This window comes from Cygnus olor, chromosome 3 (genome assembly GCF_009769625.2).
Source record: "Cygnus olor isolate bCygOlo1 chromosome 3, bCygOlo1.pri.v2, whole genome shotgun sequence".
NCBI classification, from domain to species: Eukaryota; Metazoa; Chordata; class Aves; order Anseriformes; family Anatidae; genus Cygnus; species Cygnus olor.
The window spans coordinates 97,597,271-97,613,766 of NC_049171.1; the positions used below are offsets into that span (position 1 = coordinate 97,597,271).

General features: G+C 38.9%; 1 protein-coding gene across 3 annotated transcripts in view; it reads right to left on the bottom strand.

Annotated features, from left to right (window-relative positions):
- Nucleotides 1–16,496, bottom strand: part of LPGAT1 (lysophosphatidylglycerol acyltransferase 1) — a 67,143-nt gene that overhangs the window by 34,183 nt on the left and 16,464 nt on the right. For 2 of the 3 annotated variants that reach the window (XM_040552781.1, XM_040552783.1), the window contains 2 exons: nucleotides 6,753–6,871; nucleotides 506–601 (listed from right to left, as the gene is read on the bottom strand). In XM_040552781.1, the coding sequence (XP_040408715.1) occupies nucleotides 506–601; nucleotides 6,753–6,871 (215 nt within the window). Of the gene's footprint in view, nucleotides 1–505; nucleotides 602–6,752; nucleotides 6,872–9,235; nucleotides 9,369–16,496 lie in introns of those variants that run through there. The other variant, XM_040552782.1, reaches the window with a different exon arrangement.

The following is a 16,496-nucleotide window of genomic DNA, read 5'->3' on the forward strand; positions in this document are numbered from 1 at the left end:
CACATACTAATTGATCCTCAAGAATCCATTCATTGCTATTAATGCAGGTCCACCACTGCCTTAAACTGGTACCGTGTCACTGTCAAAAGGAATGGTCCTGCCTTTCTCTATCTGAAATGCTGACAGTCAGAGCAGTGAATTAACCAGGCTGACTGCACAGCTTCAAGGTCACTAAGGAAAGAAGAGAGAGGACCATAATGGGCAGTGAGAAGTGGAGAGACAAAGAGGAGGACTACCCACGTACTTTGCTTGTCCAGCTCTCACAAAAGACTCTCATCATAATCGAGTCCTGTAGACATTCACGTATATGCAAGTAAGAAAATAAGCTTTAAAATAACAAATTTCAGAATATACTGAATTAACTCTACCAAAATACAAACACATTTCAACATAGTTATTTCATCCTGCAAAGCAACCTTGAAGGACTTGCACAAGTAAGTCCTGTAACACCAAAACATCCCAAATATAAGGATAAATCAAAGCACTGTTATATGTTTCCATTTACCTGTCTTATAAAGAAGTCTCCATGGATTAGAGACACAATGCCAAAGTTTGTATACTTAAAAATATGATCCATCAGCCACATCATCTGACGGACAACCTGAAAAGTTAAAAAAAAAAAAAAAAAAAAGAGGCTTAGTAAATATAATGTGTAGAGACTTATGTATATACCAGTCACCCTCATAACAGCAATAAAACTAGCAAACATATGGAATAAAGTCCTTTTGCATCAAAGTATAAAGCTACACAAATGCTATGCTTCTCCCTCAAGAACAGAATCAAATACAGACTGCCTTTTTGTAATATAACATACAGTTGTACTCTATTAGCTTTATGCTACAGTCATTTCTACTCGGTCTTTTTGCACAGGAGGTATAATGCTTCTTATTGACATACCATCACAATTTTAAGTCATCTGCAAACTAAAACCATTTCTGGTCTCTGTTAAAGGTCACAAACCAACACAGGTTCATGTTTGAAATCTCCAAGTGTTTTATATCTACCACAAAAATGTTTCCTTACATTTTTTGTACTTGATTATTTCGGGGTGAGATCATTTTGTTCTCCTGTTTCTGATGTGCACATGCTCCCCACATGCTCACTACAATCTCTGAACAGTGGCGTTCACTGAGACCTATGCACAGCCCGCATACCATTACGGATTTCTCTCGTGGCAGAGCAGCCACATGCGTCCCTGAGAATTTCATTAAGTCATGCTCCTTGTCCTGGCCAAGCAGCGTGGTGAGAAAGCAGAAACAGAGTGGAGCCATTAGATTCCCCCTGACCATCACTTTTGTAGGACAGCGAAAGCAGATACTACATGTGCTCAGTTCTCTGAGATTTAAAATAAGAGAATTATTCCAGAAGTAGATAACAGAAGGCAAAAGCTTCTGCTCCCAAGGTCCTTCCCCTCTATAGCTCCTGTACGTATATTTTAAGAGGAGTAGGAGTTGGCTCTCCAACACTGGAAGATCCAATGTCTCATCCACGCTGTCAATGATACGTTAGGCTAGCTGCCTTCTACTCTTTCCTGTGTTAGAAGGCTGCACAGACTGCTCCAAGTTCAGTGAAACTCAGTCATGTAACATAATACTTTTCCATTTATTACAATCCAAAGAGTATGGAGAACCACTGTAATTCTCTGACAGTCCGAAGATCATGTTTTGTGGGAATTTTGTTTCATGAAAAGAAAAATAAAAAGCTTGATAATTTGCAGTACCTGTCTAGAATTGCACGCATCAGTATTTCTTCCTTCCAAATAAATCTAATCCTCTCTTGGAGTGTTCTGATTACCTATTCTCCCTTTTGACCACAGAAACTATAAATGAATCCTAGGTTATATATTTGGAGAAAGCTAACTGTTACATACTCTGCTTCTTTTACTTATCCTTAAACAACTGCGGCCAGATTCTTAGCAAAGTGAAATTTTTACACACTTAGGAGAACATAACTGCCAAAGAACATCTAAGATGTTTTATTGCCTTATACATATAGCTGATATCTCAGCTAAACCTAAATGTCACAGAATGCATTAAGAACACTGTAACTTTTGTGGGTTTTTCGTATCAGCAAACTTTCTATTTGAAGATTTTGGATAACGCTAGAGCACTGTCTTCTGGACTTTCTAGCATCACTGGAAGTGGAAGGGGAAACCACGTCTGAGAGAAAAGGACAGCTCTGAAAGACATGAAACACTTTGCTCTAGAAGCAAGCATCCATTTCTTTTCTATGACATGCTAGTATCCTCTCCTGTCTGCCAGTGACATTTCTTACTAGATGTTAAATATGTAAGGGAACAAAGACACGGTATGTATTTGTGAGGGATAAAAAACAAAATTAGTTCCTGGATACAACTGCCCACTTGAGACTAATATAGGTGAAACATTTTTTTATTGTTGGTTTTTTTTCAGAGCTTCTCATTCTCTCCATTTCAGTAAAAGAGAAAGCCTTAGGGAAATAAAAAAGAAATAAAAGGTGTGCCCTAAGGGCAGGAATACAAAACACAGCATTACTGAGAGGTGTTACTGCTCTTCAAGGCAGCATAATACCACCTCTTCATGTCCATGCACCAGCCTAGAGAAGACATGTTGTAGAGAACTGCATCCTTTGTCATCATCAAATTAAAAATACTGCTCAAATTCCACTGACGATGCTTTAGTCTGCAGCAGCACCCATATGACCCTCAGCATTCATCTATTACTTTGGCTTTTTTACAAATATTTTTCTATTCTATCAAGTAGAAGCTAAGCCAACATAATCTGCTTGGCCAGAGGAGATAAACAAGCATAATAATCTGCTTCCCTGAAAAGAAACAGTTTGGGTCTTTTGAGGAGTCAGCCTTGGTCCCCAGATGTACTGGGGCAATCCAAGAAGAAGAATTCCCGCCCAGCAATGCCGGGGCTTCCCTCCTCCCAAACCACTTTTTGTGGCTGTGTGCCAGCTGGGCATTTAGATCTCAAATTCAGATGACTGTAGTTTTATCTTGAAGGTTGATCATTGATTTGCAGGGTCTGAAGTCCCATCTCACCATGTTTTAGGTGACAAGAGTTTCCAACTACCATCCCTGGACTTCCTCAGTATTGTTGAGAAGGAGTGATGCCACTGTGTCAAAGACTGGTGTAACACAAGTTTTAACTAGGACAAAACATACATACTGCTGCCAAGTGGGCTACAGAAAGGCAAATCTCAGAGCTCGGTGATTACAAATCTGCCTGTAGGCCTGTGTAGGTGTACTATAAAGTACAAAAAGGAAATATAAATATTTTATGTATGTTAATTGATGAATACACACAAGCACATAAAATCAAAAAGGGGGAGTTGAGAGGGTAAAACACAATCATCTTGTTTGCAATCAGAAAGCAAACTAGATTAATGGGTATTCCTTCTGTTCTGCTACTAAGGGCAGAGCAGATCAAACTGCAGGATAATGGTGGTGGCTCTTTCTTTTAGTGTCCTCACGAACAAAACAGCACATATCACGTGAGTCTCTAATCACATGTATTTCAAGTAGGTTAAGCAAAGACACTCAACATTTTTGAATGCAGGCTCACAGGTGCTCATGAATGGAGAATTTTTGGATGCTGTTTCAGGTCCTTTTTTCTACACCAGTCCCACTTAAGCAAAGTTCAGGATGCAGAAAATAGTTTTTAATGAGTTAATAAGAAATGTAGGTGTCTCCTATTCACAGGTCCATTTTCATTTCACCCTGCTTAGATTTCATAACAAAGCAACCTGAATAGACTGACTTTCATTTTTAAAGCACCTGTCCATAACAACAATGAAAGCCAGGTATGCATGTCTTGAAATTTGTACTACAACAGCTACAAGCTGCATTTTTTTTCCTCTCCGTTGTACTGTTTCTGTTCTTAACTAAAAAAGTAATCAAATTTATCAGTACTAACCCAGCCAGAATGCAGTAATAGCAGTATTTTAATCTACTTCTTTAACATAGGCATTAAAGGTTATGAGACCTCAACCAACTTACTAAAGTGAGTCTGTTTAAACACTTTCATAAACTGGAACAAATTTCTTGACCTATATAAAAAGTGTAATAAGGTCACGTCTGATTCAACAGAAACCTTGCTCTCTGTGACTTGTCTTATGGTATTAGTCAAACAACACCAGATCAGCCCTTCCATTAAAGCATAACTTTTAGCTAAGTTCCACTTCACTAATAAAAGATTAAGTTTTCTTTATCCACCTAAGTTAATCTGAAAGAGAATAAATGTCTTAACAAATGCATTTTAACTTAGTGTTTAATAAGATTAAGTTTGCTTAAAACAGATAAGATATGCTATCATCTGTATATAAGAATTTATAGAACACTAGAAAAAAAAAGTCAGTTCCTGACCTGGCCCTTAGGAAATCTATCGTCAAGCTGGAAGAAAATTTTTGTATTCTACTTTGCTACACAGAAAAACAGAACTTAGTCTTAAATTGAACACTTCTGACTTCTTAAATTAACAATTAAAAAGGCAGCAGCAAATGGATACATGCTTGTTGCTTAAATCTGGATTCAGTCCATATTGCCTTGCAAAGGACAATAAAAAAAAACACTTTGGACTGCCACAGGAGGAAGTTCTTCCTAGTACTGCCACTGCCTTATCACTGAGAGGCCACCTTTGGTACGTTATTTTACTTCTCTATACACTCTTCTGTGTGAGATGGAAATGAGCCTTTCACTTTCACAAAATACTTTGAGCTGAAAAGCGTCTCCCAAGTGGTAAGAAGTGTTTAGGAACTAACACAACTTAACCGTTGTCATAAAGGCAATTCTTGGAAATTACTATCTTGTTACTTACAGACAAATATCAGAGTTTCAAAAGACTCCACGTTAAGTTTAAACTCTATTTAAAAAGAAAAAAACAAAAAACTGCCTCATTTAAATAGCAGTTTATTATATAATGATTTCTTTTGGATGGGTTCCCCCCTCACTCCCACAGTGGTTTCACATTCTCTTAAAGAGAAGAGAATTCTCCTGGTCAGAAATATGATGCATGCTATTTAAAAGTGCCTGATTCAGCAAGTTCTATCAAGGATAAACTATCCTGATCTTTCTCATTATTTTTAGCCAGCTGTACCACTCATGCAATATTTTAAGAATGCGTTGAAGTTTGTACTTATTTTTTTTATTAGCTAAAAAAAATTAAAGCCACTCTAGGCTCTGGACATGTATATTCCAAGAGCAACAACAGCAACTCTAAGGGAAAAATGCTGATTTTTAAGGCTGCTTTGCTCTTCTAAAAACCCACAAACCTAACATTCTCCACAGTGAGGATTATTTGCCACCTCAACACCTTCCTCCATTTTTAGGATCTTCTCCACTCACTGAAACTTGCTCTGTCCTAAACTGAAGCTTTTTAGCTAAGGAGTCAAATAGGATAAACATAGCTTAAATCATACATATGGATGGGCACACTAGGAAACATACATGAGTCAACAAACCTCTGTGATATTTAAAGCACATGAGACTTCAATAGTCAAGATTATATGACATACACATCCATAGGACTGTATCTTCACAGTCACATCTTGATCACAAAAGACTGTCCTATGCATAATTTTGATGAGTACTATGACAGAATAAATGTTTCCCTTCATTTGGGTATAGTACAGAATACCATTCAAGCCTAACTTCCTCAATTCCCAAAGGTCTTAAAAGCACTAAAAGTACTTCTAGAACATTTTCTTCTCTAGGTTATAGTAGAAAGGAAGAAGTAAGTCTCTTTCTTCAGCCTTGAGTGGCATTTTCGTACTTTCCAATTCAAATCTTTGAGGAGGTTTGTTTTTCTTTTGTTTTTTAAATCGGCTCCGCTGGCATAAGTAACATCTGGGAAAAATTCTACAAAAAATGTTAAATGACTGGTAGAGATATAGTGGATACATAATCTATATTAATGTACACTAAGAAAAACAGTGTCAGTTACAAGCTGTGCAAAGAGCAGCTGTGTTTTTTTTTTCCCTTGTTTCCCCACAGTATGAGGGCAGGAAAACCAACAACACTAAGACAGACACAGCTGATGAAGCTTTTCAACTTGCCAGGTATGTCCCTCACCATTTGTAGCCTAATCATACTTACCCTTTTCCCCTAATTTCCTCATTGATTTAATTTTCCATTTAGATCCATTACTCTAGTTTCTAGTGCTACACTCTTAGACACGAATTTTCTGAACAGCAATGTGTGAAGTGACTGACATTAACTGCACTTCTCACCATGAAATGCTTAAGAGTCTGTGAAATAAGAGCTTAAGCAATTTTGACCTTAGCTAGCCTGGATGTGCTGTCCTAGGGGAGTCACTTCCACTTTCAGAACTCCAACCAAAATCCCATACAGACCTTGCTTCTGACTTCATGAGGAAAATTCTACACTGGAATAAAGTCATAACCAAGAAGCTGTGTTGGTTTCACAAAGTTGGTATGAATTGCAGAAGGACATGTGGTGAGAGGAAAGAATGGAGGACACGATTACCTGCAAGGATATCTGCTTCCCTCCACGTTAACCTAGACCTGCACACTGAGTCAGCTTGTATATGACATTCCCTAAAGGCAACGTTTATGGTCTAAAACCTGCTCCAAGGTAATGTTACATTAAATGAAATCTAAACAAAAAGCTTCCTATATTCAGAGCCTTGGGATTATTTGATGGATTAACAGACAAAAGAAAGTAAGTCATCAGCACTGCACACAGCCACACACACACCCAAGGTTACAAATTGCAAACGGAAGCTACCCGTTCCCCAGTTGTAGCCTACCGTGCCTTTATCCTGAAGGCACATCATCAGAGTGCAGACATCCCCTGTTGCTTGATGGTTCACCAGCACCATGGCTTCATCTTCCGATACTGCTTTAACATCATCACCCCATTCCACTACTATTGAAAAAGAAAATAAAAGGTAAACTTTGTAATGACCACATTGCTAATTTCACTATAAAAAAAAAAGACCTCCACACCCAAACACTTATAACAAAGAAACCTACATGCTACATGTCAATTTAAATTGGCACATAGCATAAGATATGCTATATTAGCAAGACCGTTTCTCCAAGCAAAGGGTATCCAGCTTAGTTTTAAATTGCATGCATAGAATAAGAACAAAACAAAAATACTCTATCAGGACATACGCAGAGATTGATCTTTTTGTCATTACACCATTCTATATTTAGGGTCTCAAAATTACATGAGGTTTTGACCCAGCTTTCAAATTCAACCATCTTGCCTCATTAGATTTATTTTTTTAATCATGTTGTAAAAAAAAAAGCTTTGTTTTACTGTTGTTTTTTTTTTTAAACTTGGCAAGTTTGCTTCATTTCTACACGTACAACTATTAAGCTACTCGGGTAAAAGAAAAAAAAAACTTCAGTTGGAACATTCTGTTTAAAACACTACATTAAACAAACTTAGTAATTCAAATCAAGTTAGCTGTAAGCAAGAAAGTGGGTTCAGAAAATGAGCTGCTCAGATGACAGAAACTATTAGTCACTATTTTGTAGACCAGAGACCAGATACTCCAGTGGCAAGAATGACATCAGGAGGAAGACACAGCTGTTGATCATCCAACATCTATACATCTATACTCACTAACAAAACTATGCTGAGGTGAGGAGGAGGAGTTAAAATCGCTAGTTGCATCATCACAGAGTAAATAAATAGAGAGTAGAAGGCCTCCTGCAGAAGAACACAGGATGGAAAACAAGAACGCCTGCCATAAATCAAAGACCAGCACGCACCTAATGCTCTTACTGGGACAAAGAGACCAAAGAGCAGAGTCTGACCCTCGTCAACAAAAGAGATGGTTACTGCAGCTCAAGGGAAAGGGGAAGGATGGAAAGGCTGAGCAGTTCTATGAAGCTCAAAAGGAAAAGTAAGATGCATTGCCCATGCACGTAGGACATGATTATTTTTCTGTATTCGTTCAGGACCTCAAGTGGTTCTCACTGGCTATTATCTCCATTTCTGACCTCAAAGGCGGTATGTCAAGCTCCACTACTGGATCTTTAGGACCGTTAAGAAAGGTTTTGTTAACAGGTCTCCTGGCAGCAACCAGCCCTCCCTGCAGGACAATTCAAGGGTTATACTTCTGCTGTGTTCACAGCTGTAGTTTAACTGAGGAGAAACCCATAGGCTACGCACTGAAGGCAAGAAGCAATAACCCGTGCGCAGCTTCCCTGTCCTCACAGAAATCCAATTAGCATCATATATTTGAAACTTGCTGCTTATTTTCCATCAGCTCCAAAAGCAATATGATCTGAGACTTAAGCACAAAGTAAAATAAAAAAAAAATACTCTACTTGGTCACAAGTAGATGGAATCAGACTACAAATACAGAGAGGGGAAGCCTGTTCATCCCATAATGTCCGACCTTCCTTCCTCTCCCTGGCAAACTAAGCACAGGTCCTTCCTAATTTTTCTCAATGTGAACTTTGAAGATCATCTTTGTTCCTCCTCCTTGATTACAAGCAAATTCCCTCCGATGTCCTCTCTAACTCCATGGAAGGTGTGAAACACCTGAATGCCGCAATCTTAGCTGATGAGGCAGGTGCACGGTCAAGTATTTCACATTCCTGGGCATGGCAGTACCCAACAATGCAAAAAAGTCAGACGAAAGAAAAACTGTCTTAAAGGAAAGGTATCAAGCCCATTTTGGAATTATTACTTCAGCAACTTTACTAAGGAGCCAATACACAAATAGTCATACTTAACTGTAGCTTTCCAACAAAAACTGAAGTACTAAAGCACCAAAAACTAAGCACTAAATACATTGAGCATTTGCAAAATAAGGTGGCTCACAAATGTCTAATTATTACTAAATAAAACCATTTTACTTCTAGATCTGTCATTGGGGGTGGGGGAATCTTTACCATAGAGACTTCCTTGGAATACATCAGTTTATATTATTAATCACTTCTACCACAGAACAGTTTAAAAAAAGCAGTTGAAAAAGAAACTATTTTTAATCTTGGAATGCATTTCACCGATCCAGCTTTCTGAAGGATTAAAGTAAAGTTTATAACAAAGTCATGAGAAGTAACACACAACTGAAAACAACTGAAGAGGAGAACTTATAAAGCTTGTTTTGCAAAAATAAATAAATAAATAAATATATATATATATATATATATAAAAGAGTAGCATACTAGGCAAAGACTAAGAGGTGACCTTGACATTTTCAGATAGGTCCCAGTCAAGTGAAAATAGGGAAAAAATAAGCTTCTGCTGCTACCTAGAGTATTTTACCTGCTCTTGTTAGATATAATATGGGGCAAACACTCAACCAGCTTACTATGCACAAACGAGTTTCAGCAGAGATGTAGTACCAAGGTGAGTTCTGTGGCAAGGTTAACAAAAGTTTCATTTAATCCTTTAGTTGACAGATAAATGAATTGAGTAAATCAAGTGGTAAGACTAATAGCTCAACCTCTGCAGCTCAGCTGACAGGTAGTAAGTTATTAAATCACAGTGATTCAGCTGTACATCCCCTAGCTTCTTTTCCCTCTGTCATTTCTCCTCAGGCAACCTGACTGTCTCTTGTGCTTAATATCGTTTTATGGTCAATTGATTGAGCTGATTATCAAGGAGAAAAGAAGCAGTTTGTACGAGCCCTTCACATAGCATTTCTGGATGGGAAACAGAACAGCAAACCACAAAAGTGTGCAGAAGAACCACTGTCATTACCACAATTTTTTAAAGAAGAAGAAAAAAAAAAAGCCATCTAGCTTAAATTCACAGTGCCCTTTAAACTCAGTGGAGGAATAAATGTCCCTCCCAGACTTTCCCACTGCTCTCAAGTTTTCAAAACGAGCATTTTTCTTTAAGAAATACTTGTGCCATTACACTCCTCCATTCCAATTGGAAACACTCAAATCAAAGCCTCAGATGCATGGCAGCAGAACCAGGCACAGTGCTTTGCTCCACTGTAACAAGACAAAAACAGTTCAAAGACAAATATTTGTTGCTCAGGGTGCCTGAAAACCAGCAAGCATTCCTCCACAACTTCCTTGTATTGCCAGGACACATTTTATAACGATACCAGCTCTGTGTCTACAGCCCTGTAACAAACTTCTGTAAATGTGGTGTAACATAGTGAAATAATATAAAGAGAGGGAGGAGCAGGAAATCAGTTTAACCTGTTAATCTGAAGCCATGGCAAATTCAGTACTGAACAAATCTAGTAATCCTGATGAGTAATGAAATCTTTTACCAGCAGGAGTGACACAAAAATGGCTTAGCTGTAAGAGAGACTTCATTTGTGACTTAGTTTTGTAAGCAAAAGGTTTCTCCAGGAAAGGATGAAGACACAGCATGCAACTGCAAGTAAATGCAAGACAGAAGGACTTTTCCTTCCAAGTCCAAGATGTACACAAGTCTCTAAAACCAAGAAAATATTTCATAAAATGAGCTGCAAGCTGAGCTTTTTATGATCTAATTCTTGCAAAGCTTAAAGAAGAAAATAAAAGCAATAAAAGATTTTTTTTCACATTGTAACTCAACTATTGCACATCTAAATGCAGCTATGGAGAGCTGTCAGAACACTTGGCTGCTTTGTAATCATGTCCTTAACATAACTGCATGCATGTAAGTGATGCTATGAATAAATATTCAAGCACTCTAATTGCAGCATGTCATTAGGCTGTGCAAATCACTACTCAGCTAGCTAACAATTCAGCAGGTTTATGTCGTACTTCAGAACATACCTGGCAAGAATGACAGCCTAGTATTCTGCATGTTGTCTACAGGTGAAGCAGTCCTTTGATTTGCATAGCAATTAATATGAACAACTTCACTTTGCACACTGCACTTTAAAACGTCAAAAGCGTTTAAGATTTTCTATCCCTGCCTCTTCATTATAGTTAATAGTTGCACTACAGCGTGTGCAGTAAGAACCAGCATTAATTTTATTGGCAAATTAATGATTTAAGTTCTAGTGAACACTTGGGCTTATTATTAAGAAATCACATTGGGTTTCAACTTCTTTCTGCACTGAGTTGGAAAGCAGAAAAAGGAAAACCTCCTTCCAGAAATTTCAACAGCCATTGGGAAACGTGAAGGAACCGGATGCAATTCTCTTACCAGCATCATCCAAATCTGAAAGCTCCCACATTAATTCCATAAATAAAAAACATGAGAAGACCAGTGCTTATGGCAAGGCCAGGGAAACTCTAAGCGTCCTAATTACATTATTAAAAACCCAAACGCCATAAACACTTCTTTATCAGGGAGTGTAATGATAGGACAAGGGGTAACAGCTTTAAACTAAAACAGGGTAGATTTAAAGTTATATATTTGGAAGAGATTCTTTACTGTGAGGGCGGTGAGGCACAGGCTGCCCAAAGAAGCTGTGGATGCCCCATCCCTGGAGGTGCTCAAGGCCAGGCTGGATGGGGCTTTGGGCAGCCTGGTCTGCTGGGAGGTGTCCCTGCCCATGGCAGGGGGTTGGAATTGGGTGGTCTTTAAGGTCCCTTCCAACCCAAACAATTCTGTAATTCTATGATAGAACAGTTAGATAAATCATCTGAAAGTTATGATATACATAAATGTGTAATTGATTTCGGTATCCACTTTATTTACCTTTTAGATTTTCTTACACACAGTATTCACAACTTTCTCTACAAATCAGAGAAGCTAAGAGCTTCTTACTCCAGAACTCCCCACCCCGTGGTTTATTTTTCTTCTGATCACCTGTAATCACATGCATCCATGAAGCAAGACTTCAAGAAAAACAATTCCAAGAATCTGCGGGTTGGCAACGCTTAGAACTGAACAGTACCACCTTTTGTGGTTCTTGCAAAGCTTTAGTCACACATAAATGGCGTTATTAATGGACAGTCTCCTTTGCTTCCTCAAAAGTCACCCTGCTTTCAAAAATAAGGGACCTTATTATCATCTGCTCAGTTGTAATTGTAACTCATGACAACCAGGTTTCTACATTTTAAACATCCTTCCTCATGCTCCAGCATTTGTATTTGGCAAGTTTTTTACTTTACCGTTGTTCACAAATGTCCAGTCAAAGCATGTTTCAGCTAGAGTTGTCAAAGTCATTTGTGCGTCCTTTACAGATGGGATTCCTTGGTAGCTGGCATTAAGAAATTGCACTCCTGGCCCCATTAAAAAAAAAAAAAAAAAGGTGGATAAAAACATGCTAAGGGTGTTTTTTCTTCACTTCCTTAACTAAAAGGCTAAAGGCATTTGTCTCTGCAAATTCATATACTTGCCTATGGTAGAAAAAAGAAAACCAACAATGGGCTAAGCAAATCACCACACAATTAGTTTTGTTTTATTTTTAAATAAATATTTTAGGGTTAGAAGGCATTTAAAAACCTCTCTATAAAATCAGACACATAATATTGGAAAGAGGAAAAAAGTTTCCTACCCTACCCTTTCTTTTCCAGATTCACTTTTACTGCCAAGACCACCTTCGTATATTGTCTATGTACACACAAGACACACAGCAGATTAATAAAAGAACAATCCAGAAAAGGAAGGAAAGAATGTGCATATGACATCAGATATCATTAAACTCAGCTGCACTCATTATCTTGTTTTTCTTATTAAAGAACGTGTCTTTACTAACAAAAGTATTTTAAATATTAATGCCATTACAATATATACACCTTAAGGTTGTAAAAATAGTTTCAAACAAGATTTTGATACCAAAAAAAAAAGTGTCTTTTACAGCTAACTCAATTCAGGCCTCCACTGAGAAATTTTTCTTATTTCCCCTCAAGAAAAACACTTATCAGAGAGAAGCAAGAGAAGAACAAGCTGGGGAAGAGAAACCCACAAATAAAAGGAGCCTGTTGTACAGCATGTGTTAATATACTGAGTCGGGCTTTTAGACGTCCCAGTCACCATCGTAATTTTCCTGTAGCAAATTATTTCACGCTCCTCCACATTTCCCTTTAGGAGCATTTCCTTTTGCTTTCAGTTCCATTCTTTTCAGCTTCTACCTTTTAGGACTGAAATTTACAAACTGCTGCTTTGTGGAGAAGAGGACTGGTGGTCACAATATTTATGCTGTAAGTCCATCCGTCCTCTTATTGCAATTAACTGTTAATAAGAGGTGGTAAAAACAAGTGACAATTAGAACAGAGATGCCCTGTCTTGTATCTCACGAACTCAAGAACCATCCTTTTCCTAAAGCACAGCAGTTCCATTTGGAAATAGCCCCTGGTGATGACTACTTTTGAGGACTGACTTCATTTTCCTGGAATGCACATTCAAGACCTCATGGGCACAGTTTTCTTGAGTTCTGTAATTCATTGGCACAAGAGATGATGTTTGCGGCTGAAGAGAGGGCTCATTCTACCCACGTGTGACTGAGAATCAATAGAAATGAAACCTTAGCTCACCTTCAGTGAAGCGAAATCTTTCACTGACTTCAGTACAGACAGCATCATTCCAAGAGCTGCTTCTCTTTGTAATTACACAAGGCAATCAGTTAGCACGATAAGAGAACTTGTAAAGTCAAATTCTGTCAGGACAGATGAGCTGTGCGGCTACAGATGCTTAAGGCATAGTTCCAATGTATCACCCGTCTTACGAGGATGCATCTTTCACTCAACATACCCTCCGTACTTGCTGGAGGTCTCCAAAAGCTACCTTACACCACTCCCACAACTCTGCTTGAATTATAGGGCACTGAAGCCCTACTACTTCTCCTTCTGACCACAGAAACTGGAACCCTGGTCATATACAGCGGTTACCACTTCCAAGTGGAGGCAGAAGACAGGCAGTGCTCACAGCCTCACCATCCACACATTCCCCTGTGTAACTTGCACACTGCCGTTGATGTCGGTTTTCAGGGCTACGCTGGTAACAAACTGTAGCAGCCGAGAAGCAATTCTGCTGCCTGCTTTGCTGCCTCTATTATTAGAAACGCAACTCCAAGACTGAAGAATGGGATGTAGCGCTGAAATCCTTTTGAAGTACCTCGAAGCTCATGAGTCAGACCACTTGCAGACAGAGCCAGCTGTACAGCACGTTCCTCCCCAGTGACAGATAAAATGCATTACACATTAACTACCCAGAGGAACATCAATGCATTTGTGAAATAATATAATATCTTAAAGCCCTAATACCTAACATATTGCAGATGATACAGTGGCCAGAAGAATCATTATTTGTTTAAAGCCTAGAACAACAAGAAGAAAAACAATGGGCCACTGTCCCAATTTTTTCTTGCTGTGGAAGAATAATTTTTCATAATTTTAAACACATGAAATGAAACATCAGAACAACAAGTAAAGGTTATAAAGGCAAACTGAAAAAAAAACCAACTAGGCTAGAATATTAAAAGAATCACAAGGAGTTTCAAAGGACAGACAAAAAATGATTTAATTAGAAGCACATGGCTCGGATCCTTCTAAGACCTTGGTGACAAACAGTAAATACACTACAGAAGAACAGCTATCGCTTCAGTTCATATTTAAAGCTGACAGTAACATGCTGATCATTCCTAGTTATATTGTGGAAAAGAAACAATTCATGTTCAAAAATGTGGATGTTCAACATTATCAAAGACACACAATTTATGGGACTGCCTTTGAGATTACTGTAAACCAAAAGGAGAAACGTAGGCTAGCTAAAGATGACTTGCTTTTTGCTCGCTAAGTATTTGAAGGATGGCCAACAAGCTATAACACCATAACGATGGAAGTAAAGAAACATATTTATGTAACACAAACACCAAAGAGGCTCTGAATAGATGGACCTCCGTTAAGTTCTTAAACTGATAAAAGACAGGATTTGCAGTTTACCAAGACTATACAACATTACATATCAAGACAGAAACCTGCCACAAGTCGCAGGGCCCACAAGACTGCTCGTATGGAAAAAATGTTGTTTTGAAAAATGTTGGTCCATGTGTTCTTTTGCTTCCTAGACAGATCTTAAGGATATGAAAATTTCAAACAAAAAACAAGACATGGAAGGTTTTTCTACCAGTTTGCACTTTGTATCTTCCAACTCCACAGCACAGACCATGATGGGAACACCACAGTCAATCCCTTAACGCTGGATATCTTCATACAAATTTCCAACTGCTACATGAGCTGGAGAACTTGCTCCCTCCTGGATTCTCGTCAGAATAATTCAGAGGCAGGCCCCCTGTACACACAATCTCAAAACAACGTGAAATAAAAAAGAAGGAAGGGGGAAGTGTTGTTTACAACACAGAAAAGGGATATGGCACTCTGAAATTCAGTATGATGACACTAGGACTTGAGCTTTAAGATGGAAAGTTGCAGGAGAAAGAATCATCACATCCAGCACAAAGTCCAGCTGGAGGCCCATGACCAGAGGTGCACGCTATGGGTCAGTACCAGCACAGGCACTGCTCAACATCTTCATCAGCAACCCGAATGACAGGACAGAGAGCACCCTCTGCAAGTTTGCTGCAAGCCTGCAGACAACGCAGAGCTGGGAGGAGCGGCTGGTACGCCAGATGGCTGTGCTGCCATTCGGGGGGACCTGGGCAGGCTGGAGAAATAAGCCAGCAGGAAATTCACTGTGTTCAACAGGGGGAAATGCCAAGTCCTACACCTGGGGAAAAGCTTTGCAGAAAAAGGCCTGGTGTCCTGGCAGACAAGCTGACCCTGAGCCAGAAGGGTCCTCCCCTCAGCACTGGGGAGGCCACACCTGGAGTACTGGGCCCAGTTCATCCTGGAGCAGGAACAGCCTTTAGTCACAAAGCACATTCCAAATAAGAACTGGCACGGTTGTTCTGTCTTATTGCTGACACTACTGCTGCAGAACTGCAAAGATGTAAATGTATTTGAAGGATAGTTCAACTCTTACTGATGTAAGATGCAGAATATGATTCACCTGGCATCACCAGACCAAGGCAAAAAGTGGGGTCAGTAAGCAACACTATCTTGAGGCAGCAATGCATTTCGGCCACAACAAGGCATTGTGTTCACTGTTGTAATATCTTCAGATATTTATCCAAAGATGAAGAACTTCAGATCTTCATCTGTATCTTTATCTATATTACAAAATACGGCAAAACAAGCTACTTCACTGAGACTGTTTTGCCTGCATGTCTAGCACTAAGCATGCAGGCAGTTACATCTGAATTAAGCAATTTTTACTTACTCAAATACCAAGACATTCAGATTACTACTTAACATTCAGATTTAGCCATCTACCACCTACTTAAACACAAGACTTAAAGATTAGAGTAGTAGTAAGCAAACAAAAAAGCACGCACGTTTTCTTCTGCACTGTAAAATGGGAGGGAGGGCCTCAATTATTTCCCCGATTCTTTTTCCACCATTTCTTATTTTCCTTGTTAGGCAAGTTGCAATGGCTTTCTTTTGTTTCCCAAATATTAGAGCAGTATCACGTGAGCATCTGTGCTGGAAATTAAAAGGAAAAAAAAGGGGGTGGAGGGGGGACATCACTATCAGAGGTATCAAGAAGATGGGATGGCAGCAGCACCAGCTGAACCAGAATGAATCCTTACGGAACTGTGCTCTGCTAGGCTGAAGTCCCATCAACC